The sequence below is a fragment of the Rhododendron vialii genome, chromosome 1a (genome assembly GCF_030253575.1).
Source record: "Rhododendron vialii isolate Sample 1 chromosome 1a, ASM3025357v1".
Lineage (NCBI taxonomy): Eukaryota > Viridiplantae > Streptophyta > Magnoliopsida > Ericales > Ericaceae > Rhododendron > Rhododendron vialii.
Genome location: NC_080557.1, coordinates 47,968,470 through 47,992,367, shown reverse-complemented (window position 1 = coordinate 47,992,367; position 23,898 = coordinate 47,968,470). Strand labels below are relative to the sequence as shown.

At 37.9% G+C, this 23,898-nt stretch overlaps 2 protein-coding genes and 1 non-coding gene across 3 annotated transcripts; 1 reads left to right on the top strand and 2 right to left on the bottom strand.

Moving 5' to 3' along the window:
* Positions 1-7,143: 7,143 nt before the first annotated feature.
* On the bottom strand, positions 7,144-8,076 carry LOC131324152 (nuclear transcription factor Y subunit B-5-like). Its single transcript, XM_058356002.1, has one exon. The coding sequence runs from the start codon at positions 7,975-7,977 to the stop codon at positions 7,405-7,407; it is 573 nt and encodes a 190-aa protein (XP_058211985.1). The 5' UTR covers positions 7,978-8,076; the 3' UTR covers positions 7,144-7,404.
* Positions 8,077-13,311: 5,235 nt separating this feature from the next.
* Positions 13,312-22,503, bottom strand: LOC131322336 (metal tolerance protein 2). Its single transcript, XM_058353640.1, has 12 exons — positions 22,004-22,503; positions 20,496-20,565; positions 18,982-19,079; positions 18,624-18,778; positions 18,414-18,529; positions 17,626-17,722; positions 16,795-16,879; positions 16,206-16,268; positions 15,945-16,050; positions 15,647-15,792; positions 15,463-15,554; positions 13,312-15,375 (listed from the first exon to the last, which is right to left on the bottom strand). Exons 1-12 carry the CDS (start codon positions 22,373-22,375, stop codon positions 15,249-15,251), a joined length of 1,527 nt encoding a protein of 508 aa, XP_058209623.1. The 5' UTR covers positions 22,376-22,503; the 3' UTR covers positions 13,312-15,248.
* LOC131309119 (small nucleolar RNA R41) lies at positions 13,405-13,495 on the top strand. The gene has a single exon (XR_009194790.1). It is a non-coding gene; the product is annotated as a small nucleolar RNA R41 (small nucleolar RNA).
* Positions 22,504-23,898: the final 1,395 nt, after the last annotated feature.

Sequence of the window (23,898 nt, the reverse complement as noted above, 5' to 3'; positions counted from 1 at the left end):
CAGATTCAATTAACTCTTTCATGTGTGGGTGTGTGTGTGATGCTGATTGTTGAATTCTGTTATTGTCATTCGAACATTGTATCAAACACATGGTAGGCAAATCACATGGAACACTCTGGTATGAGTTTGCATGAGGGATACGTTACCCTCGTCAGCAAGAAGTAACAAATACTTCAAGCAAAGGAGAAAACAAAGAGGGAGGCCATTCGAGGCCCAACCTCCAAACAGCTGAGGGGACATCAGACCTCAAAAGTCCACATATTTTTTAACATAAAAATCTAAACGGAAATACAAAATCTAAAATTTGATTTGTCTTGCTGTACGTATAATGACATTATGAATCACTTCTGTTGTGTTCTACACCTAACCATGAGCTGATGAGCTACAACATATTCTTTCGCAACGCGTAGTTGTAATAAGAGGAAAACTATCCGCATCTGGACTTTAAAAAAAAACGAAAAAAGAGTGTGTTCGCCATGTGGATGCATGTTCGAATCTCACGGTTGTTAACTACTACCTTCAGGGCTTAGGCAAGTGGCCATTAGAGAGTTTGGCCGGTTAAGCTGCGCCCAAGCAGGCCAAACATCCGGTTGTTAAAAAAAAAAAAAAACAATCCAATAAACTGTCAACCATATTTCTAGCTAATTCCATGATAACCTCCAATTCAGTCGTTCCCCTAAGGTTAAGTACTTATTTTTTGCTTTACAAGACGTGTCATTCTCTTATAATACATCACTTTTAATTCATAAAATAAGTACTTTTTTAAAAAATAAGTAATTATTTTTGTTAGCGGAACGGGGGCATCGCCCCGTCACTAATTGCTACGAAAACTTTTTTTTATTGGCAAAAAAAATTCATTCATCACAAAGATACAAAAAATAAAATCACTACAATTAAAAAAAAAAAGCATTGAGAGCATTAATTGGAGACTGCACAATACCCTCCTACAAATGCTACTAATTAACAAATTCTCAAACTACCTCTCCGCCTCGTGAAGTTACGAAAACTCCTTGGTCAATAACACTGAAATTGTACAAATCATACTAGCACCAAACCCGTGCTATGCACGGGAATCATAAAAGATAGAAATTAAAATTCCATTACGTACTTTTGACGATAAAAAAGTTTTTTTTTTATTTCTTTTAAATTAAAACTATGGAGAAATTGTAGAAATTCTAAATTCTCTTGCTCCACGACATTAATTCCCATGGCCTACAAATACTACTTTCCCTAATCCAAGGAAACACAAACAATAGGCCTGCTGTGCTGCTAGATCCTAATCCCTAATTAGTACTGGTATGCTGAGTTTCTGTTATGGAACTTATGGGTAATAATTAAAGCGATTAAGTCATCAACACCCAAGATAATCTTGAAAATGGACCTAATTAATCAACATAAAAAAAGGAGATTAATTAAGACTTTCAACTCAACTATATATAGTATATTAACAAATTCTCAAACTACCTCTCCGTCTCGCGAAGTTACGAAAACTCCTTCGTCAATAACACCGAAATTGTACAAATCATACTAGCACACCAAACCCGTGCTATGCACAGAAATTGTAAAAGATAGAAATTAAAATTCCGTTACGTACTTTTGACGATAAAAAAGTTTTTTTTTAAATTTCTCTTAACTCAAAGCTATGGAGAAATTGTAGAAATTCTAAATTCCCTTGCTCCACGACATTAATTCCCATGGCCTACAAAATAATACTTTCCCTAATCCAAGGAAACACAAACAATAGGCTCTGCTAGCTGCTAGATCCTAATCCCTAATGCATGTTTTGGTTCGAGTACTGGCCGGTATGCTGAGTTTCTGTTATGGCTAATAATTAATTAAAGCGATTAAGTCATCAACACCCAATCTTGAAAATGGACCTAAACAACATAAAAAAGGAGATTAATTAAGACTTTCAACATTCTATGTTCTTGTGAGTTGGTTAATCAAGCCAGCCAGTAATTTATGGGTAATTAATTCTAAACTGAAATCTACGTACACACAAATAGTTCGAAAAGTTTCATAACATGCTTGATAGTCAAGTCCTTGATTTTTAAATAGAGCAAGTGATCGAGGACTCAACACCTGTAGTGTCAAAGCACATGAGGAGGAACAAAACCGTGAAGTTTCATTTGAAAAACCGTGTGGATTATCCGAATCGGACCGTAAGATATTTAAGAAATAAAAATTAATAATATATATGTAACATAGAGTAAATAATTACTACACAATTTTACACCTATTTCTATATTATACATACTATCATGCATACAATAGCTTATTTTAGTTAAATTTGGTGGTCGATCGTCTCTCCGACTCCCAAGCTCGCAACTCCTATTGAATCTCCATTACTGGATAGTGGTTGTGCATGTATTTACTGTCATTTATGCTCTAGCATATGATGTATTGTGTTTGAGAACTTGGAATACTTGCTAAGTGCTTATTGTAATCATCTTTTACCTTTTTTGGAGTATAGAATCATATTACTTGGTTGATGAAGTACTTGGAACCGTGACTCACGGTTCGGATTGGAATCGAACAGCAAGACTTTTGGTCTGAACACGGATTTCATTTTCAAAAAACAGTGACTTACAGATTAAAATTGAATTCATAGAAATCTGATCCGAACCGTGCACAGGGTGAGAAAAGTGAGGTCCTCAACATAATTCGATACGTAAATTTATCTAGAACTTGCTAGAGAAGATATATAAAAACGGGAGAAGATTTGGAAATGACAAAAAAAGGGAGAATTGAAGATTTATAAACTTGGAATTTATATATATCGCGTCTTATTGGCAACCAACAAATCCGGACAAATTTTTTTTTTTTTGATCGGCACATATCCGGACATTGATTGAATAATTGGTTCTTTTTGTTCTTTCCCTCTTCTAAGCCGAAAAAATGAAAATTAGTGGAACCATATTAGGATAGTATGTATATATGTAGGATATACTTATGCCATAACTACCTTTCCTTCATCCCACAAATCCTGATCCATTTATAGGATCCTTTTACATGTTTTAATTTCACGTTTGAACAAATTATCCCACAAATTAAGGATTTTTGTTAACCTAAAAGATTGCTTTCAAACATTCAAAAATTATTGTACTACTCCAATAATTGTGTTGGCCAATCAATTGTGGCCACTATCGCGATGAGAGCCCTCCTCACTAATGACTATTTTGCTTTAATATATACTCCATAGCCGTCCCATATTCTCGGTCCTGTTTACTATTTGGAACCTCTAAAAAAATTGGCTGTATCTTTAATTTATTATGTTTTTTTATATCAAATATGGATCTTATTAATTTGATAGATCTTAAATAATTTTATTAAACAAAGTTTTAATTCAAAATAATATTGGATTGTGAGATATAAACAATTGTTTGAGTGACACAAAAAGTGAAACAGGATCTATGGGACGGAGGGAGGGAGTAGTATATATAGTATAGATTTCTAGTGAAGTACTACTATACACATGTTTACATTAATATAGGGATAAAGTAGTACTTAATGTGGCAACACCTAGATTTAAAAAAAAAACCTTACCTATTCAAATTGATTAGGTATATGGTATATCCAGAGCTCATACCTGGTTTTAGTTTTTCAAATTGAAAGAAGCAAAAGTTTATGCAGGTAATTAAGGTCCTTCACTGTCACTTTTCTTGGTGTGTTTGGTCTCAAGTATTGGATTGGTGGCATACTAATTGGGTGTGTCCGTCTTCGATAGCGGACCTCATGTGTGGGTGGTTCGACAACAACTTCCGTAACTTGGAAAAACACATTTGGAAAGTGTGCTTCTATGCAACAATCTGGTCCATTTGGATGATGCGGAATGGCTGTTTTTTTTAGAATGCGACTGCAAGCTCAGAGGAGGTGGTGGATATTATTAACTTTAGGGTTGCGATGTGGATTAAAGTCAAATTCAATGTTAGGATGTACACTGTGGAGGATTTCAAAAGATTTTTAGATGGCATTCGATCGCTTAATTTGTAATTTGTTTTGACGATTATCATTCAACTTCTAACTGGATGATTATCGTCTTCCCTTTCCCCAGTTGAGTTGAGCATGTTCGCTCCTCAACCTTCCCCCCTCGATGTAACCTTTCGAGTTTTATGAAATTTCTTTTAGCCGAAAAAAAATAAAATTAAGGTCCTATAGCCCATAAACTGGTCTGAGTGAGGGAAAGAGGTTACTCTAGATATATAGCTGTACTGCTTTGGTCTTTGCTAATCTTTTCGAACTTTAGGGTCACTGGAGATTTTTCCGATCATTAACTTTAGGGCCTCGAAATTAGTCAAAGTGCGTCGACAAACTAGTCCGAACACCCGGTAATAAAAAAAAATGTAAAACAAAACCACTATATTAAAGAAAGCACTAGAACGTACCCTTGATATTCTTGTCGATCTGTGTCCATTCTTTTTATAAGAATCTAGTATATATGCATGTACAAAAAAATTTGATCGATGCAAACCAAGACATTTGATTCATCCTGAGTTGTGGGAAGTCGATCCACTTCATGTTTGAATATAACATAATGTCAGCATGATAGAGACCCTAGAAGGGTTTTTCCAAGACAAAACAACAATGGATCATTAATTCTAGGAGCAACTACTGTACTACTGTGGTCCCAGACAGAAAGCTAGCTAGCTAGCTAGCTAGGGTTTCAAAAGAAAATTAACCTAATTTGTACTTATTACTACTCTAAGCATATATATATGTATTTGGGCTTTTGCAAAATTTGAACTACTGATAGATATATAAGGGCTCTTCTCTTTAGTTAATAGACCTAATAATTACTTCTATATATGTCTATATATAATTAATCATGCTTGTTAATTGAGGTACTTAAGCTGGGCAATGGTGAACACAGGAATTTAATAGAGCTAGGGACGTGACGTATAATTATTTTGCATTTGAATTGTGAAATTAGGATGAAAAAAGATTAATTTCGAAGGGTTTTAAAGTAAAATTATCAAGATTTTTAAAGGGCTAAAATATTGAATTTTATTGTGAATAATATGAGAACGTGCGTATGTAAAAAAAGATGACATTGCTCACAAGTTCGGGGATGTTTGGGCGCTGCCCACAGTACCCCTTCCATCAGACATGCTTTGGCGCCGGTACCTCTTCCATCAGACATGCTTTGGCGCCGCCCACGGTACCTCTTGGTGCCGCTCACACCCTTCCCATCAACCACTGTAGTCCCAATGTTGAGTCGCAGCTTGGGAATATCTTACTCCCAAAAAGTTATATAATTGTAATTAACGATGATTTGGCCTCATAATCGGAACATATGATGAACTGGAAATAAGAACCAAAAATTAATTACCTTAAAAGATACTAACAGATAATTACCCAAAAAAAATAAAATAATTACCCAAAAAAAAGATACTAACAGATATCTAAGCTGTAAGCTTCGAGTTATAAAGATGAACCAGATGTTGTAAATTTTGAATTCTTTTATATCCTCAATGAAACGATGAAAAGCCCAATCGAAAAAATGAAAGCCTAAATTTTGAATTTTATTGTCAATAGAAAAAACGAGTTTTTTATTGACAAACTAAGAAATATTTTCAGATAAATTGAAATATTACAGAAGGGAGAACAACCAACAGAAATTTAAAACATCAACTGTAGTTTTTTTTTTTTCCTTTGATCCGCAAAAAGAATTTTATTAAAAATGGCGGAAAGGGAAAGGGACTCCAAGAGTTGGAAGATACACTACAAGAGCAAAGCCCGAAACATCCAAGGGTCTAAAAGGGTCCACAAAAAATAAACACTAAAGCCCAACCCTACACCCAAAATAAACAAAGAAAGCCCAAAAACCCAAACCCGGCCCAAACCTTGGGCCGGCCCACCCAAACCAACCCTCAAACCCTAGCCACCTTCAACATCCACCGCCGCACAAATCACCAGAGCCCAGCCTCGCCGTTAAGCCGAGCCGGTCTCTCCCAGATGTAGAAACCAACGGCGGGAACCGGCCTATGGAAATGAACACCAAAGACAAACAAGGCAAAGAGGAGCACACCACCACCAACACCTAACCCCAGCAAAACAGCCCCAACAGCAACACGAAACGAAGAGCAGCAGCAAAACCGGACTGACGAAATGACGGCCCCTCGCCCGACTGAGATCTCGGAGTGGTCGCCGGCCAAACTTCGGCACACAAAGACGACCTGAAACACCTAGCCATGGGAGCCACATCTACCTCACGACCACCGTAAATAACCATCATCGATCGAAAACACCCTCTTTACCGATCATTTTTTGAAGAAACCTGCAAAAACAAAAGTTAGAAAAAGCCCTAACCCACTGTCACAGCAAACCACCACAACCACCCACACTCCCCACACCCATCCTCAACAGCCACCAACCCCAAAACCACCAGAGAACAGCACACCCACCATCTCAACCAACCAGACAGCCGCCGCCACCGAACGGTCAGACCCCAACCCACCACGCCACCAACCGCCAAACACCAGATCTGAAACCATCCGAACAGCAATCACGCCGCCACGAAGACCCCACCTCGCCGTTAAGCTAAACCGGTTCTCCTAGGGAAAGAAACCGGTTGTAGGCCTCGGACCCAACACCCCCAACTGCCACCATCACCTCCACAAAAGAAGGGAAACGGCACTGCAGCGATGCCAGAGAAGCCTCGATCCACGCCCCTATAGCCTCCAGCTCTGCCACGAACGACAAACCTAGAGGGACAGAAAAGGAAACGTAGATCGGAGGAACCATGGCGCGGCGATAGAGCAACGATGGAGGAGAGAGGACAGAACAGGCTAGGCAAAGGGGAAGAAAGAGAGTAAAAAGAGAGAGAGGGAGATCAACAAAAACCAGGGGGAGGAGGGAGGAGGAGGGAAAAGGGAAGAAAGAGAGTAAAAAGAGAGAGAGGGAGATCAACAAAAGCCTGGGGGAGGAGGGAGGAGGAGGCAGCGCCTGAAGAAATTCTAGAGAGAGAATTTACTTGGGGGCAGACTTGAGATGCATAACATCAACCGTAGTTGATTAGCTAGCTAGGTACTAACTAACTACAATGGATACCCAAGATCAAGCTCAAAAAGCAAATTATGGATTATGATCAAGAAATTATAATTCCTTTCTTGTGTAATTAAGAAACAGAAGCAAAAAATAAACTCGACGAAACCCTAAATTCAACATTTTTATTGCCAAACACAGATGAAAGTAATTCGTTCGTGATTTTTATCATACAAAAACTACCTCAAATTTTACAAACCTTAATGATTTATTAGTAGATACAACTTACAAGCATCAGCTTAATTTGAAGTTTAATTAACAAAAATCCCAGAAGCTATTAAAAACAGTCAATCAAAGAACGAAAAGCCCAAGTATTCTCAACATCATACAAGCCCTAAAAACATCGTTCTCCCAGAAACCCTAAAATCTCCTTGGGGGGAGAGTAGTCCCACTTTCCTCCATAAAACTGAACTTGAATGGAGTCGTCGCAGTACTATTTCTGACAGTCTCACCCCTATAATTTGGTTCTTCATCCTTCTGGTGATCTTCTTCTTCATGGTTACTACTACCCTTATTATTTTGATGATTATTAGCAGATGATCTCTCCCCTTCTAACTCCCTAAACCTAATCAAGTACCTTTTCAATGGCTTGGCATAATCATCGAACCCCAGGCTCCCCAGGGCCCAGCAGATGTCGTCGCCGTTCACCGTCTTCCGCTTCTCCTTGTGACACCTGTCGGACGCTTCCCCGGTGACGAAGCTGATGAACTCCGACACGCATTCCTGCATGGTCTCTTTGGCTTCTTTCGACACCTTCGCGTTTGCCGGGAGGATTTGCTTCATGATCCTCCCGACGTTTGCTATCGGCAGCAGCCGGTCTTGCTCTTTGATCACTCCTCCTTGATCTTGATTATAGTCTTCTTCCGAGGCAAAATTGTTCTTGATTAGGCACTCTATTCTGTCTGAGTAATTGGAGGGTTTGTTATCAACCATTTTTTTTTTTTTTTCTAGAAAGAGAAACTAATTGGTGGTGATTTCGACCCTGTCAAACACAGACACGTTGCTGGTCCCTTTGGTGTTGAACTTCATCAGATATATAGAGAGAGATTGGCAAAATAATTCAATACTCCGGGACTCTCCCCTACATGGGATTATTTTATTGTCTGAATTTTCCAGTAAAAGTGGAGGTTAAATTAAAAGAATCAAAATGAAGCTTTTAGATTATTACTGCATTGTGTCCCACAATTAGTACTATAATTCTTCTTTGCCAATTTAGCTATTTACGGGGACTTTAATCACATTGCAATTTGAAAGAAAAATTGTCAATTAAAATTGCCCTTTATTATTTTAAAAAAAATGAATTTGCAAATTGAAGTGCCCTCACTGCTTATTTTATATAACGTTGAAATCCATATTGCTATGGAGCATTGCTTTCGGAGCATTAACAAGCAACAAAAAAGATACGTACGTACTCCAGTATTCATCCAATCCTCGACCGGTGGGAGTATGAACAAATATAAGAGAATGGTGATTCCATCCCTAGGAGCAGTAGTTCCCGATTACCATCGCGTTACTTTTCTATAGTTAGGCAAAATGAAATCCGAGGTCGATCCAACGTTTTTAGGTTTCCGAGTACATGAGTCCTCTTGATAGTATAATGTCAAGGTTTAAGATGACGTGGCGGCCGTCTCAGTTCTATAGTTTTTTCCATTCCAAAGACCAAATTAAGGTTGGTATCGTTAACCAGCTGGGACTCTTAACTGTGTGCCTATTGAAGAATGACCTGGTGACTTAATTATGGACATCGTCTCAGTTTAAAGAATTCAACAAATCAAACGTTTCCTTATTAGGTTCGATTAATTTGAAATTCAGTTTTCCTTCAAATTTTTCTGATGGGGGATTTTCTACCCTCGATATTTCTTCCCTACCACAAGTAAACTATATTGTAACAAATTGACAAAAAAAATTGGAAACACAATCTATTCTAACATATAAAGGGAGAGCCCTTTTGGTGCGGATAGAATAATGAAGCAATCTCACGTTTTTCATTGTTCTAATTGGATGTATATTTCATTGTTCTAATTGGATGTATATAGAAAGGTCAAAAACTCGCATTCAGTTATCTATATGCACTCAATGACTGTGAGGAAAAAAATATAAACACACGACACGATTCATGTAACCACCCACCCCATCATAGTTTCCTAATTGATCTTAGGAATAAAAAAAATGCAATATCTAGGCAGAAGCACACGTATTGCGTGTGCACCCATCACTTGTATATCTTAACGCTAAGTCCATCCAATCTACTATTTTATGGAATACCAATGCATAACGTGGCAGATATAGTGACAATGCCAACCCGGTCAGCGTCATTAGTTAGGCGACAAAATGGCAGGCAATTTTCCATTGATGGTAAGAGTTAGGTGCTGCTTTTCTTACTACTGTATTTAAAAGGAAGGAGAGAGAGAGAGAGAGATGGTACTTGAGAACTCATGAAGGTTTTTTTTTTTGGGAGGAATACAAACCCTGCAGAAAAGGGTTAAGAAAATGACTTGCATTCAATTATAGACCATGCATAATTAATGGTCCCCTGGCCTCATTTGGTGATTAGTGCTTGATGCTCTCACTAAGTTTGGGTTAAGTATGCCTTAATAATTATACGCTTGAATTAATTTATGGACCACCCGAATACACGTGTGCCTCCAGGAAGGTATACCTGTAACCAAACAAAATCCAAGGAAACAAAAAACCCTAGTATTAGGTTTTAATTACATGGGATTAGTTGATCACTTGACTCACCGGCAAACAACCAAACAAAATGCTACGGATTAAACTTTCGTACGGCCATGGCTTAATTCGGAAACTCTGGCCTACCTAATAAATAACGAAAATGTTATGATACATAAAGAGTTTTCATGAAAATGTCCATAAAAAAAGAAGAAGAAATCAATGGTTCAGATTCATAATACGAATAATTTTCTCAAACTTGGGCGATGGAAACCTATTATCTCACGTGTTGAACTAGTAACTATTTACATAATGTCATGGCAAAACCTATTATTTCACGTTTGTGGATAACATGTTGAACTAGTCACTATGTGCATAAATAATGTCATTGATATTGTAAGCTCTAAAGAGCCGAGCTCTTTGTGTTGGCAAATCTTTATAAACTTAGGCAAGCTAAGGTTTTTTAGATACGATAGCCCTTGTCGAACAAAAATTCAAATTAAGTGGCTCAGGGCCAAGTAATCAATATTTACTATCTATTTTTTTTATTGGAAATGCATGGTATTCGAAGTTAGCTTGCGTGTACCTCGAATTGTAATGGGCCGAGTCTGACCTGGCAATGGGCCTGGCTCCATGGATAGCCCAATGCACCGGGGGCCTGGGGCTTGCCTAGGTCAGACGTACATGACCGTACACTCGGCCCAATCATCCCTGAAGCCCATGAAGCGAGCCCAACATGGGAGCCCACTGACTAGATCGAGAGATTTATGACTGAAGATGACTCAGGGGCCAGCTGTATTTCACGTGGCGTCTTGGTGTCACCTTAAGTCTTTGTAATAATGTTTACAATGTATGACCGACTCATTAGTTGTGGAGCTATGCTAATAATTGGTGCACATTAGATTCATTACAGGGTCGCAGTACTGCAAGGACTAGTCTTGGTTGTGCTTCACAAACCCTACCGGCTCTCAACATATTGAATACGACCCTTTGGGTTAAGTATATACGATGAAATCATGATACAGTAAAGCACATCTGCACAAAGCTGCAATTTATCGATTTTTGAAAAGTCATATGCTTAAGTAATTAGCCCACCACAATTATGTGTTTATGTGGGGTCCTCTACAGATACTGATGCGGTGTGACGGAATATTAGTCTCCGACGGTGGCGACATGTTCCATACCTGCACTTCTATTTCTTCTTGAACCAAAAAGAAAATAAAACCCTATTAGTAACTGATATTCGATAAGTAGAAACAAATAACTTGGGTCATTATTAGTGTACTGCATATCTTGGTTTGGCTTTGGACTAATTAAGTACTGCAAATACATTGATCATCAGACTTTAATTTGAAAGTAATTAATTACTCAGTGATCATGCGATATGGTCTGGTGCCACCCCAAGACCCTTAACCGCCGCTACACACTCTTACAAAGTTCACACACGCACACTCGAATCCTCTAAAAATTTGTACGGTAGCTAAGAGGTCTGGACACCAAGTGACCATTTCCCCGGCCAGAAGCCGGGAACATCCAATAACTCTTCTTGATTAGGACACGCGTATTCGGAGATTCCATGATGCATCACAAGTAATGTATTAAGGAATCGTACGTAAATAAGCAAGTGGATGCAGGTACTAAATTCTGAAAGGCATTCGAGAAAACCCTAGAGGACTTATAGTTCCCAAAAAGCTTTTGACGACATTAAGAAGAAAATCTTCCCTTTTTGATTGGTTCTCTTCTTTAGATGCCATGCCACACCTTCCCAGCTTTGTTGAGATTCCCCACACTGCCATCTTTCCTTTAGTGGGCATCACATCTCATCCCTTGTTGGGCTCTGACCAATGCTTAGAGGTTTACGTGTGGGAATATATTTATATTAATCCAGATATTTTTAATATCTTATTCGTACATTATTTTCCCTAACTTGTTTTAGTATGGGCCTTTGAGTAATTTTCCTCCTTTGGAATACGTCTTTTCTATTGGGATTTTTATTTGTTTACTATAATGCCCACTTGAGTACGACTTCAGTTTTGTTCACCCTCCACTTAAGAGGGTGAACATTATCTTTATTCTCATTGGTTGAAATTGTGTAGATTCCACCACAAAATAATGTTATGCTTATCAAAAAATATATTACATGTGTGAGACTGACATCGTTTCAATCAATAAGAGAGAATGTAATGTTCACTCTCTTTTAAAGAATGTGAACAAAATTGCACTCCTTTGAATACGAACCATTAGAGATTTTCAGCTCTTTTCATGGTAAAGTTTTTAAGCCTACAGAGAGCTTTTTGTGTTTTTTTTGGGTGCTAATGAAAACAAACAAATGACTAAACATGCTCGTAGGTGGTAGCTCGCGAGCTCAACTCGTGAATGTTCTCGTTCGACAAAAGCGCTCTACTCGTTAAGTGAGGATCGGCTCAATTAAAGAGACTGATTTAGTAAATGGCTAAGCTTGGCTCGTTAAGAGCTCGGCTTGTTAAGGAGCCCGAAGTTTTTAGATTGTTTAGTAAACGAATTGAGCTCGAACTCGAGAAAGCTCACCTCGGCTGGGCTTGTTTGTGGTCACGCCTGCCTAATCCGCCGCAAGCAGCTACTTGATTTCATCTGGAAGGATTTATACATGAGCCACCATCGTCTCGTTTCAGGCTCCTCCCATTCTAGCTAAATTGTCCGCAACTTTGTTTCCTTCTCGAAGTGTATGCCTCATGCAACGAACAGGATTAAAGGGGAGGTTAATAGCACGAACCACACTTAATTTTACCATTAAACTATACCCGCTACTATGTGATTATTGTATAATAATGGATTTTTTTGTCAAAAAGAAAATTGGCATAATCAAGATAGGATCCCAAAAGAATCACAAAAATTTGAGTGTTACGTTACTCTTAACAATCTGACGAGCACCTTCAGCTGGATCATCGCGTCCATCAACGCTCGGCATTCCATTGTTAAGCTACTAAAAGGGCGTTCGGGGATGTCAATTGTTTTCTGCGACGCTTATCAAGTTCCACATGGTATATGTTCGTACCGTTTTCCTATTTTGGGTCGGAAAATCAACCAAACTTGGAATGGGCTCGATATGTTTATAACGTTGAAACTTTGGGCCAGAAATTCAACGATCCCGGCAACCCGTCCATACTAAAGCGGGTTTGTCCCAGTTCATTCTGGAAATCTTACACTATTATTCCATGTTTATATTTTTTTTGTTATTTCATTCAATTTTTTTCCAACTGATAGGATGAGAGGGAAAAAGGTGCTTCATTTCGCAACGATAGAACTCGAACCCAAGCATTTTACGTGGTAAGGGAGTGCTGGCATGATCTAATCTAAAGAAGGCCCGGCCCAGAGGCCCAAAACCCAGTCTGAATCCATGATCCATCATGACCCAAACACAGCTTTGAAGCTCTCTGTGCGAACGGGCCTCTTTCTAATGGGCCTCTTTCTACGGTGTCGTGGATTCGGTTCACAGCAGATTGCAATTACTGACGGCAACAAGGGGCATTGTAGTAACTGCGATTGCTTGGAGCCACTTCAGTGCAACCCTAATTCCAATGGTCTGTGTATATATTTTCTATTTTTCTCTCCCTGCCTGTGAAGCGGCGTCCCCTCTCTCTCTCTCTCTCTCTCTCTCTCTCTCTCTCTCTTGCTCTTATATCTGTGTGTGTGTGTATTTTCGTATTGTTTGAAGAGGCGCTGATGATGAGAACTACCTATTTTCTGAAGGGATTTTTTTCCCCATGATTATAAATCACCAATGGATCCTTCTGAGCCTCTCTTTATATTTTTGCTATTTTCTTATCCTGATTGATATTTATTCTGAAGGTCTGAAAAAGGGTTCTGACATTTTTGGGGAATTATTAGCCATTGATGTGAGGATTGTTGATTCGGAAAATATTATGTCGAATAGAACAAATTTTTCCAGACTACAATTATCTGATCGATGGTTTATGATTCTTCACTACCATCTCTTTCGTTGCACCTTTTTTTTTTTTTTTTCCGCTGCTTTCTCTTTTATCTTTTTATTATTATGGAAATTGATTTCTACACTACCATGATTTCTTTTTGGTCTTGGTCAGCATGCTTCTTTCTGAGTCGCTCGACTTAGTATTGGCTGGCTCTGCCTTCAACTTCAACTGGACATGTCGAGTGATAAAGATCATTCTGTGGTTGTGAAAGAAGCATACTTCTCAAGACCGAAAAAAAATCACGGGTACTGGCAGTGCAGATAATGAAGTTGCTGAGAACCATTTGCCCGAACCCAATGCCTAGTTGAAGGCAGAGCCGGCCAATACTAAGTTGAGTGATGAAGATCATGTTGTGGTTGTGAAAAGAAGAGTATTCGTACCCATGAAAACTAGGTTTTACGAAGAACAATTAAATCTGTAGCAGTACGAATCTTATTCGTACTATTTCTTTAAATTATTTACTATTTTACACATGCTATAAATTATTGTCCACTTTCCATCCTTTACATAATTTATTAATACTAATTTAGAACAACAATTGGCTGGCTCTGCCTTAAATGTCGAGTGATGAAGATCATGTTGTGGTTGTGTACGAATGCTTGAACAAATGGAAGATGGGTGAGATGAACTGGACTACTAATAAAACTGGATTTGCAGAAAGAGTACGATCGAACAACTAGTGGAGATCAAAGTGAGAACCGATATCCGAGCTTGTGTTACTCCTGGAGAGGAGTTAAAAAGTCAGGTCCTAACATGGCTCTTTGTTCAGTGTGGAATGTCCCTGCCAGTTTTTGGTGGCATGTTGTGTTGATTTGTGCTGTTCGAAGCTTGATGTTTCTTTGTTTGGCTTTGTTTTGCTTTGGGGTATGCTCCTGACTTGTGTAATTGGATTTTCTAATACAATTTTACCTTACACAAAAAATAAAACTAGTGGATCACAATCTTCGGAATGAAAAAATCCAAAACTGCCCAGTTTGATCAGGATAAGATCTCTCATCATGTCATCTATTTTCACTTTTGCAGAGTTTTTTTTGGCTTCAATTCTTCTTCCTTACAATTTTCTGGCTTCAAGTAATCTAAATTGTCCTCTCTTTTCTCTCTTCCAAATTCTGTGAATTTGTTTAAAGAAGTGCTATCGTGTCTAAAACATACTTAAAAATTAGTTTAAAAAATTGACAAAATTGCCCACAACCCAAAAAAAGAAAACTGCAGAAGGATACATGCTTCTCTCAACTTAAGCCACAGGTTAAGTAGCGTTATAAGGTCCATTTGCTAACTTCTTGTTGCTACTCCAGTGAACAAGTTAATATTTCCTACTAATTAGTAACATACAACAATTATCCCAGCGAATGAACCCTGGAAGTATTTATGTACCCGTTACATGAAATAAAGCCCGAATGAACCAACGCGAAGCCAAACCCAAATGTATCCATTCAGCAGATACTTCAACCAATGCCCATGGTTCTGTTAATACTATAGTATCACAGGATCACAGCATGCATGTAACACGTTGCACATCCCTTAAACATGGGGACTTTGCCTGTTATACCTTCTAATTAACGTTTAGTGACTTAAACTAGAATACTCTGGGATCGTATGTCCAAGTCGCAGTAGAATAAAGACTTGAACAGCATCAGAAGCTGCCTTCAGAATCTCTCTCTCTGCTTCTTCTGCTACCTTTATTGCATCTCTGCAGAGTGAATACGGTGATCAAGTTAACATAATTAAGTACTTGACAAGAGCAAACTATGAAAACACCTGAAATGCAGAGTCTTACCGAATTGACATGTCTGGACGCATTGAGACCTCTATTTGAAGTAAAATCTTGTCTCCAAGCAAGTGACGTGTTGTGCGCTGAAGAACCAATTTCTAAAACCAGTAAAAGTATTTAGAATGCTAATATAACACGAGCTGACTTGAGAATCCATTTCATGGAAGGGGGCCTGAAATCACAAAGGTACCTCTGAGAACTTCGATGATAATACATTCGACACAATGTCTTCAATATCCTTCAGGTCTGAGGAGAGATTCCTACTCTGCCAATTTGTTTCCGTAGTGTTAACTTGTTGGTCTGTTATGCTTTCCAAGACAAGCGAAATTGCAGGATCTACTAATAAAACTTGTCAACAGGTAATCTTATAATTGAACATCTCCATCAAAGCAAAAACTCCAAAATAGCCCAACTCAGATAGCTCCTAATCTGAGACCAATAAACACTCTAATTGACAATATGACGTATAGTAAAACCAAGTCCACTACCTATGTGTATGAAGACTTCCGCCACTTCATGGTGTAATTTCTGAATCTGATGACGAACACTTTCACCAACATCATGAGCGGCACTAACACTAGAAAAGGGATCTACCTGCAAGGAAAATTAACTGCTTTACCCATTCGAGGATTTGAAAGGACCATCTCAGATACAAGTATACAACCTTACATGTGTACGATAATCTTTTGAATCAAAAGAAAGGCCGTACTACATAGAGCACAGAAAAGAAAACTACTCAGATAGTCTACCTCAATATTTACATCAAGATGAAGAGAGGAACCTGCCCTTCTTCCCCTAATATGATTGCATCCCTGTACAGATAACGAAACATGTCAAAGAAAGTATATTTCATAAAAACAGGACAGCAAGAGTAGGCCCAAGGCACAGTAGGGTTCACATGGTACAAAGTCCCCAAGTCACAGACTAGCCAAGCAAATGACACTTCATAGCATAATGTACAAAAGGCATTTCCTTTTTAAAGACATCTAAAGCCACCTAGGGACAAGTAGGCCTTGTGAAAGGTAACCAAATACCCACAAGCCACAAAAAGGTCCAAGGAAAAACAATTGTTATGCAAAAACCATTATTACTTATTAGCACTTACAGTACCTTATTTTAGCCAATCAATATGGTTGTTTTTTTTTTTGCACTGTATAATAATCAATGGATCATGACAACAAGGATCACTTTGTCCGAAACAGGATTAACAAGCCAAAATGTAGACAAGGAATATTAGAAAGAAGCTACTGGGCCTCGTGTTCTGCGCTTATGCATGACAATGAATTTGTGCGTGCGTGTGTGTGTGTGTGTGGTGGGGGGGCAGGTGTGTTGATTTACCTTCACGCCTTCAACTTGTAGAATTGATTGTTTATAGAGATCCAACTGTTGTGAAGGGACTGCTGCATCCACCAGTTCCAATATACTAGAACACCAAAAAGAGAATGCCAAACATGGAGAAATTGTCAAACTTGAAGTTCTGCCAACTCTTTTTCAAAAATACAATGTCTCGTAAGAAAGCAAAGCTTCATGTAAACCACTTGATGCATCATATTATCAGAAAGATAAGTACAATATATGGCTTGCTAACCATTTACAGCAGTTTTATGATTGGCTCATTTCCAATAACCATTGAGATATATTATAAGGTGTGATCCACCAGTGTAGCATACAACGCCACTTAATTATGACCATAGGCCAACCCCCTAAAAAACATTTGACACAAAGCCTAAACAAGCATCTTTTGGGGGAGGATACATCTCCAATTACTGCAAATTTGCTTAAAATTTTTGACCATGGGTCTCAATCACGCTATATTGTTAAAGCAACATCACCAAACCAGACACGTTAACGTGTCTAAATCACACTGTATTGTTAAAGCTACATTGCAAACTAGACATGTTAGCTACATCATCTTCTCAAGAGTTCTAGGGTCAACTTGCCTTCCATGGATATGACTGAATTGAGGCTACAAGATGTGGGCACCTCAACCATACAAGATTATTTCATATAAACCTGATACTTGGAATACGCAGTCCAAAAAATGCAGCCAATAGTGGGATAAATGTGAATTTAGAGACCCTGAATACATGTTCCAGTTTAGTTTACTAAGTGAAAACTGAAATATCATATATACTCAGCACTAAATCAGAAGGTGAATTGAAGTAAAACCTCTGGTAGCCTGTTTCAAGTCCAGCTTTCAGGATCATGCCCGAGACAATTATCCCAGCAAGGGGATCTAGAAACTTCACACCGAGAATAGATCCTCCTACCATCAGGATGAGTAATCCATGGTCAGTGAGGGATAATAAATATGGCATTACATAGTTCAAGTAGAGAAAATTTTTGAACTAAAAATAACTGAAAATGCTAGAAGAAAAAAACTCTATCTCCACATAGACATGTAAACTGTTGTTGGCCTGCCTTACACTTTCTCAAGACAAGTGAACTCAGTCATGGTTTACACTTCATAGAATAACTGTAACAACTATATAGTTTTCTTATGCAAGTAATTAATTTAACTGAGCTGCCATTCAGAAAACATCTCTTGAATTTGATCAACTTTACAACCATTATTTTTCACATTGAACTGGAAAGGGACCAAGACTGGTACAACTCAACCAAAACCATGAGCACAGACCCTACTTAGTGGTAGAATATGACAGCATGCTACACATCACCTAAAATCACCAAAGAGAGGAAAAAGATGCATTTGACAAAATCATATGCAAATTTAGCTGCATATGCTGTCACCGTAGTAAAAGAAGAACAGAGTTCTCTATGTCAAACTACAGCATTGGGGAACAGTCGAAGTAAACTCACAAGTACGATTTCAATAGCATCTCAAATTGCACAATGCAGTGGTCAATACCAGTGAGATTTACTGCCAATCTCCTTTGTAATGAGTTCTCTAGCCCCATTGAAAGATAAATACCAGTACAATATTCAACGATTCTCACCAACCCCAATAAGAGCAACAAATGAGGAAACAGCATCAGCACGATGATGCCAAGCATTTGCTTTCATCAGCCCACTGCCTTCCCTTTCCCCCGCTCTCTTTGTTATCCAGTACAGCCTATGAGTGAAACCAAACATACAGATGTCCAGGGGATGAAGCAATCAAGAGAAACCGTTTTATTCAAATAAATGATTTAAGCATCAATGAGTACCCTTCTTTAACGGATATGGATATTATGATCATACTCAAAGCTAGGATGGGGTGATCCATGTCAATTCCATGGTGATGCCCACCATGATGATGACTATGCACGTGCTCATGACCCAGCGACTGACTTACTACTTCAGGAGGTGCAGACAACAATCCCTGCAGATTACACACAAAGAAATTTTAGGGATTTAGTTGAAATATGGTGGAAGAACTAGACCAGTATTCAGAAGCTACTTCAACATGAATAACCTATACCTGATACATTGCAATAACAGTAAAAAAAATGGAATCAATGAATCATATATAACTATAGGATCATCATATTGCTTCATGATAGGGAGAAATAAGACGGATCCTACCATCAAAATATCTAAAGCATGCCACGCAATACCTCCAGCTGTTCCCAAAAGCATTACAGAAATCCCAAGCGCTCCTAAAGTCTCAAATTTACCATGCCCTGGAAATGACAAACAAAAACTAAATGTAAATTGTAGAAGTGAAGAGCAATATATAGTCGCCTGAAGAAACATGTAGAAGTGTGTATTCACTAAAAGAGTGAAGGCAGCATTTGGAATCAACATCTATATAGGCAATTACAGACACACAGGCCTTTTTTTCTTTTCCAAATATTACGTTAGAAATCATAATGACAAAACTTGAGGTCATTACAAAAAGGTATATGTATCCAAGGAGCAATTTCCCACATTAGATATCAGTACTGAATGTTTTGATGCACAACTAAGATCAAGACGTCAAACAAAGGGCACGTCATTCCAAGGATGAAACTCCGGGAAAGATACAATAATTACATGTTATTCTGCTCATGCAAGAACATGAATTACTCCTAAGAACTAAGGCATAACATTTGGCAAGTTCACGAAAAGAAAGAATACAAACATATCGGATCAAGTGGTGAAGTAAAGCAAAGTACAAAGTGACTACAAAGATATCCTATATAAATGAAGAGCACAAATGTCTTAAGACTCTGAGGAAAACAAGCTCTAGCCCCCTATGGTCGGGTGAGGAGGAGATCAGCATGCACAAACCATGAGCTTTTTAATCTAGCTGCTCATTGCAAGATACCTTCTACTGGATGATAAAATCAGCCAGACAAAAAGAGGCATTGCTAGAGAAAGGAACTACAGATCTACTGCAATGGTAATTAATATGAAATCACATTCTTGTACTGCATAAGCACCAGAGTAAATGTATCAGCTAGCAATAAAGGCTCTTACTGTTTTTATTTTTAACTTGGCATCTTAAGAGAAATTTTGATGATGGAACTATTGCCATAAAAGAGGATGATAACCATGTTATGCCAGGAAATAACAGGATTTCCTATCTTTCCTTGTGCCTCCTGTATCTTGTATTGGGTATTCAATTGAATTAAGTATTTGAACATGCGGTGTACAATTAAGAGTAAATACAAATAAAAACTCTTTTTCTTTGTGGTCAATAATTTAATAGCTACTTCCCAATAAATTACAGAGTATGAAGCTAACTTTATTTATCAGGACACCTACTTTTGTCCCCATTAATGTGATTTGTGATGAATAGATTGGGCACAAGGTGGTTGCCCACAACCTCAGGTCCAACCTCAACATTAATAGGCTAAGTTGTCAATGCTGAACGATCGACCCGTGTTTCATTCACCAATTATAGCAACAAATATCCCCACAATCAGATTTGAAACTGATTAAACTCCTCATTCTCACAAATCAGAAATTCAGCAGACTGAAAAAACATTAAAGTTTAAACCATCTTTCACCAAGGCAAAATGCATAATAAAAACTCAACAACCACCAAGTTAAGACACGTGGAAAAAAAAAATTAAGACTAATGGAGTAGCGTGTAGGTACAAATCAATAGTGACCATATGGGTGTTCTTTGTCCTTGGGAACCCTTGCAGCTTTAAATGACAACAAAGCAACGCCACTAAGAACCTGTAGGGCAAAAACAATAACAACAATATGTAGAGTTGTCAAAGTTAAGATTATGAAGAATTTCTGTCATTTTTAAATGAACTCCACATTGAGGGAAGAAAAGATCCATGCAAAGAATTACATGTGAACTGGACAAGTTAACAAAACTATGACTATGAAATAAAAAGAGATCAGATACACGTTTTCTGAATTCTAAATATGGAAGACCCAATACCGAAGTAGACAGAAAGGCACCGACCCGTATTGGTTCACCACCCATGACAAAATTTGACATTTGGATCCTATAATCTTTGTGATAGTTAAAGAAAAAGAACCTCACATTTTACCTCGTGTGCATCTTACCCAGGTACAACTTACATAGTTTATAACAACCTACACTCATGAATATTATGTGATATACAGCAATATCCCAATATTCGTGTATTCTAGTTGAGAAGGCCTGACACATGGATGGATCCACATCCTAATAGGAGTGGGGATTGAAGTATCTTTGTAGTTGTATTGTACAGGAGTATGCATTAACTGATGGTACCTTGATTAGTGAGAAGTATAAGTTGGTTAGGAGGTTGTTAGGGGGGGAAATGTTGTATAAAGTAGGGGTTGTGAATTGCAGTCGTTTTCCTTACTTGTATTCCATTTACTTTGGTGGGATTCCACCCTCGTTGGTAACATTTCCATTTCCTTGTTCAAGAGTTTTCACATCTGCACATGATTAGGGGTGATAAAGGAGCCACACGAAGCGAGCGGGTAGTTTTTTTTGTCAATCGGTAGGAGAGATCATTACATCATGTATGAAGTACAAAGTATAAACCATGGGATACTACATCCATTGTGTGAGAGTCCACGAGATAACTAAGCCCGATAACTGAACCAACAGGATAAATAAGCCCATCAAAGGGACAACAATCACTCTAAGCCCAACTCAACTACAAGCCCCATTAAGGAGAGAAATAACCCCAACAAATACAAAGGAAAGAATACCCACACATAGGTGGGAAGACTCAAACTCGTGACCTCCTAGTGAGATGCAAGTCCTGGCCAACTGCGCTAGCTCCTGTTAATCAAACTTGGCTTGAAAACTTAACAACCTTTAAATATATGTTCAAGCTTACTGTGTTCACAAGACGAGAGCCGATCTAGAGTACTTTACTTTGACAACTCTACTTATTGTAGGGCAGGAAAAAAAATTAAAAATAAATCCCTGCGAACAGTGTTGAATGATGGCAGCAAATTTTGAAGAATTTGAGAAAGATACGTCTACATGATGGCAACAAGCAACATCCAGATTCAACAACTATCGAGGATATGTCCAGGAAACACAATAAAATGGAAAAAGCATAAATTGAACGAAGAAGAAAAAGAAGAATATGAGAATAGATTAATCTATCTATAGCACTTAAGCATAACAAGGGAAATTGCGCGGCAAGCGTTATGTTACCACATCGGAGGCAGAATGAGCGGCGTCGGCAATAAGCGCAGTGCTGCCGGAAAGATAACCGGTCAAAGCCTTCCCGGCCGCCAAGCCGAAGTCGGCGGCGAGTCCCAGCCGGAATATGTTCTCGGCCTCCTTGCTGGATTCGTCGCGGCGGTGGTGGTGAGAGTGACCGACATGCCACCTCTTCGGAATCTTGTAGTTAGGGCTGTGTGTGGGGTCGAAGGGGTAGTGATCGTAGAATTGGGAAGAACCGAGGGCCTGAATGATGCGGTTGTGAGGGTGGAGATTGAAGTTCTTGTTGCTGCCTTGGGTGTGGAATCTGGAGAGGAGGGTTTTGTAAATGGGATTGAGGTTTTGGAATTTGAAGAAATTCATTCTTTAGTTTAGAGGATTGAGATCTCTCGCTGCAAACCTCTGATCGTGTCCGTTTAACTCTTGCGAATTTCTGTATCGCCTTCTACAGGGCTTGGTACTTGTTAGTGTGCAGAAGTGAGTGAGGAAAAATCTTGTGAACATATATTAAAATTTTCAAGCCAAGTTCCAAACAAAGCGTTAGATGATATATTTTAAAATTTTCGCAATCTTGTAAATATATTTTCCTTTGTTTCTACTTCCCTCAAGTTCCAAACAAAGCGTTAGAAGGAAAATGAGAAGGGAAGAATGCGAAAATTTTCTCAATATCATTTTCTCTCCTTGTTCCTCTCGAGCCAAACGAGGAACATAGATTTGGGGAGTGATTTTCACACCTTTTTTTTTTTAATATATCCATACACTTTTTTTTTTTTTAGTATTGAAAGTGTATGCATTTTTTTTAAAAAAGACAAAAAATAAAGTGTTGAATATAAAAAAAATGGTGTGAAAATCAATTTCCTAACTTTTTTTAGATTTCATTTCTTTTTCTTTTCATTTGCATAGTTTTAACACACACCCATAAATTTTCAATGAGTTTAGAGTCATACACTCACACAAACACTTTACACATATTGTAACACCCCGACTTTTAGAAATAAGACACTAGGAAGAATTATAAGAAAATAACAATAAGAGTAAGGAGCAAATATTTAGCGGACCACTTTCCGTTAGGATTTAGATAGTATATTGATTCGTAACTCAAGGTTTATAAGAAAATTAAAGTATTTTTCTGTCAATGTGTCAATTTTTAAACTCTACAAATATCGCTTCAACCCTGTTAATAGCATCACGACACGGGAGTGAGGCATGAGTCTCTGCGAGGCGGTAAGGTTCAATGTATAATCCGAAAAGAATCGGATTAGATAGTACTCCTAGATTTTGTGAGATAATATTAGATTTTATTAGATATTATATAGATTTGTTAGATATTATTAGATTATATTAGATGATTCTAAAATATATGGTTAGATTTTATGAAAGATAATGTTAGATATGGTTAGATTTTGTGAAAGATAATGCTATATTTCATCTTGATATACCTAGATTTTTGGAAGATTATTCTAGATATACTTGGATATTCTCTAGATTTTATTAGATTATGTTAGATAATATAAGATTATCTTAGATATTACTCCCTCCATCCCACTTTGTTCCGCCTGTTTTCTTTTTTGGACGTCTTAAAAAATTATCTATATCTCACAATTTATAATATTTTATATATTCAATATGGATCTTGTTTGATAGATTTCAATTTATATTATTAAACAAAGTTTTCGAAATCATAAAAAACATTATAGATTGTGAGATATAGATAATTTTTTGGGATGTTCCAAAAAGGAAACAAGCGGAACAAAATGGCACGGAGGGAGTAAAAGATATGGATAGATCTCATTAGATAATCCTATATATTGTGGAATAATATGAAATAGATATGCTTGATTTGATTAGATTCATTAGGATTTGTTGTGAATTTTACTAAGATATTA

What these genes read in the sequence shown, in the direction of transcription:
- LOC131324152 (XM_058356002.1), bottom strand. Translation starts at nt 7,977, where the DNA reads ATGGTTGATAACAAACCCTCCAATTACTCAGACAGAATAGAGTGCCTA.
- LOC131322336 (XM_058353640.1), bottom strand. Translation starts at nt 22,375, where the DNA reads ATGAATTTCTTCAAATTCCAAAACCTCAATCCCATTTACAAAACCCTC. An exon ending in CTCATTCTGCCTCCGATGTG is followed by an intron (nt 20,566 to 22,003) that starts GTAACATAACGC and finishes TTTGCCCTACAG; the next exon opens with GTTCTTAGTGGCGTTGCTTT. An exon ending in ATCTTGATGTAAATATTGAG is followed by an intron (nt 16,051 to 16,205) that starts GTAGACTATCTG and finishes TTTTCCTTGCAG; the next exon opens with GTAGATCCCTTTTCTAGTGT.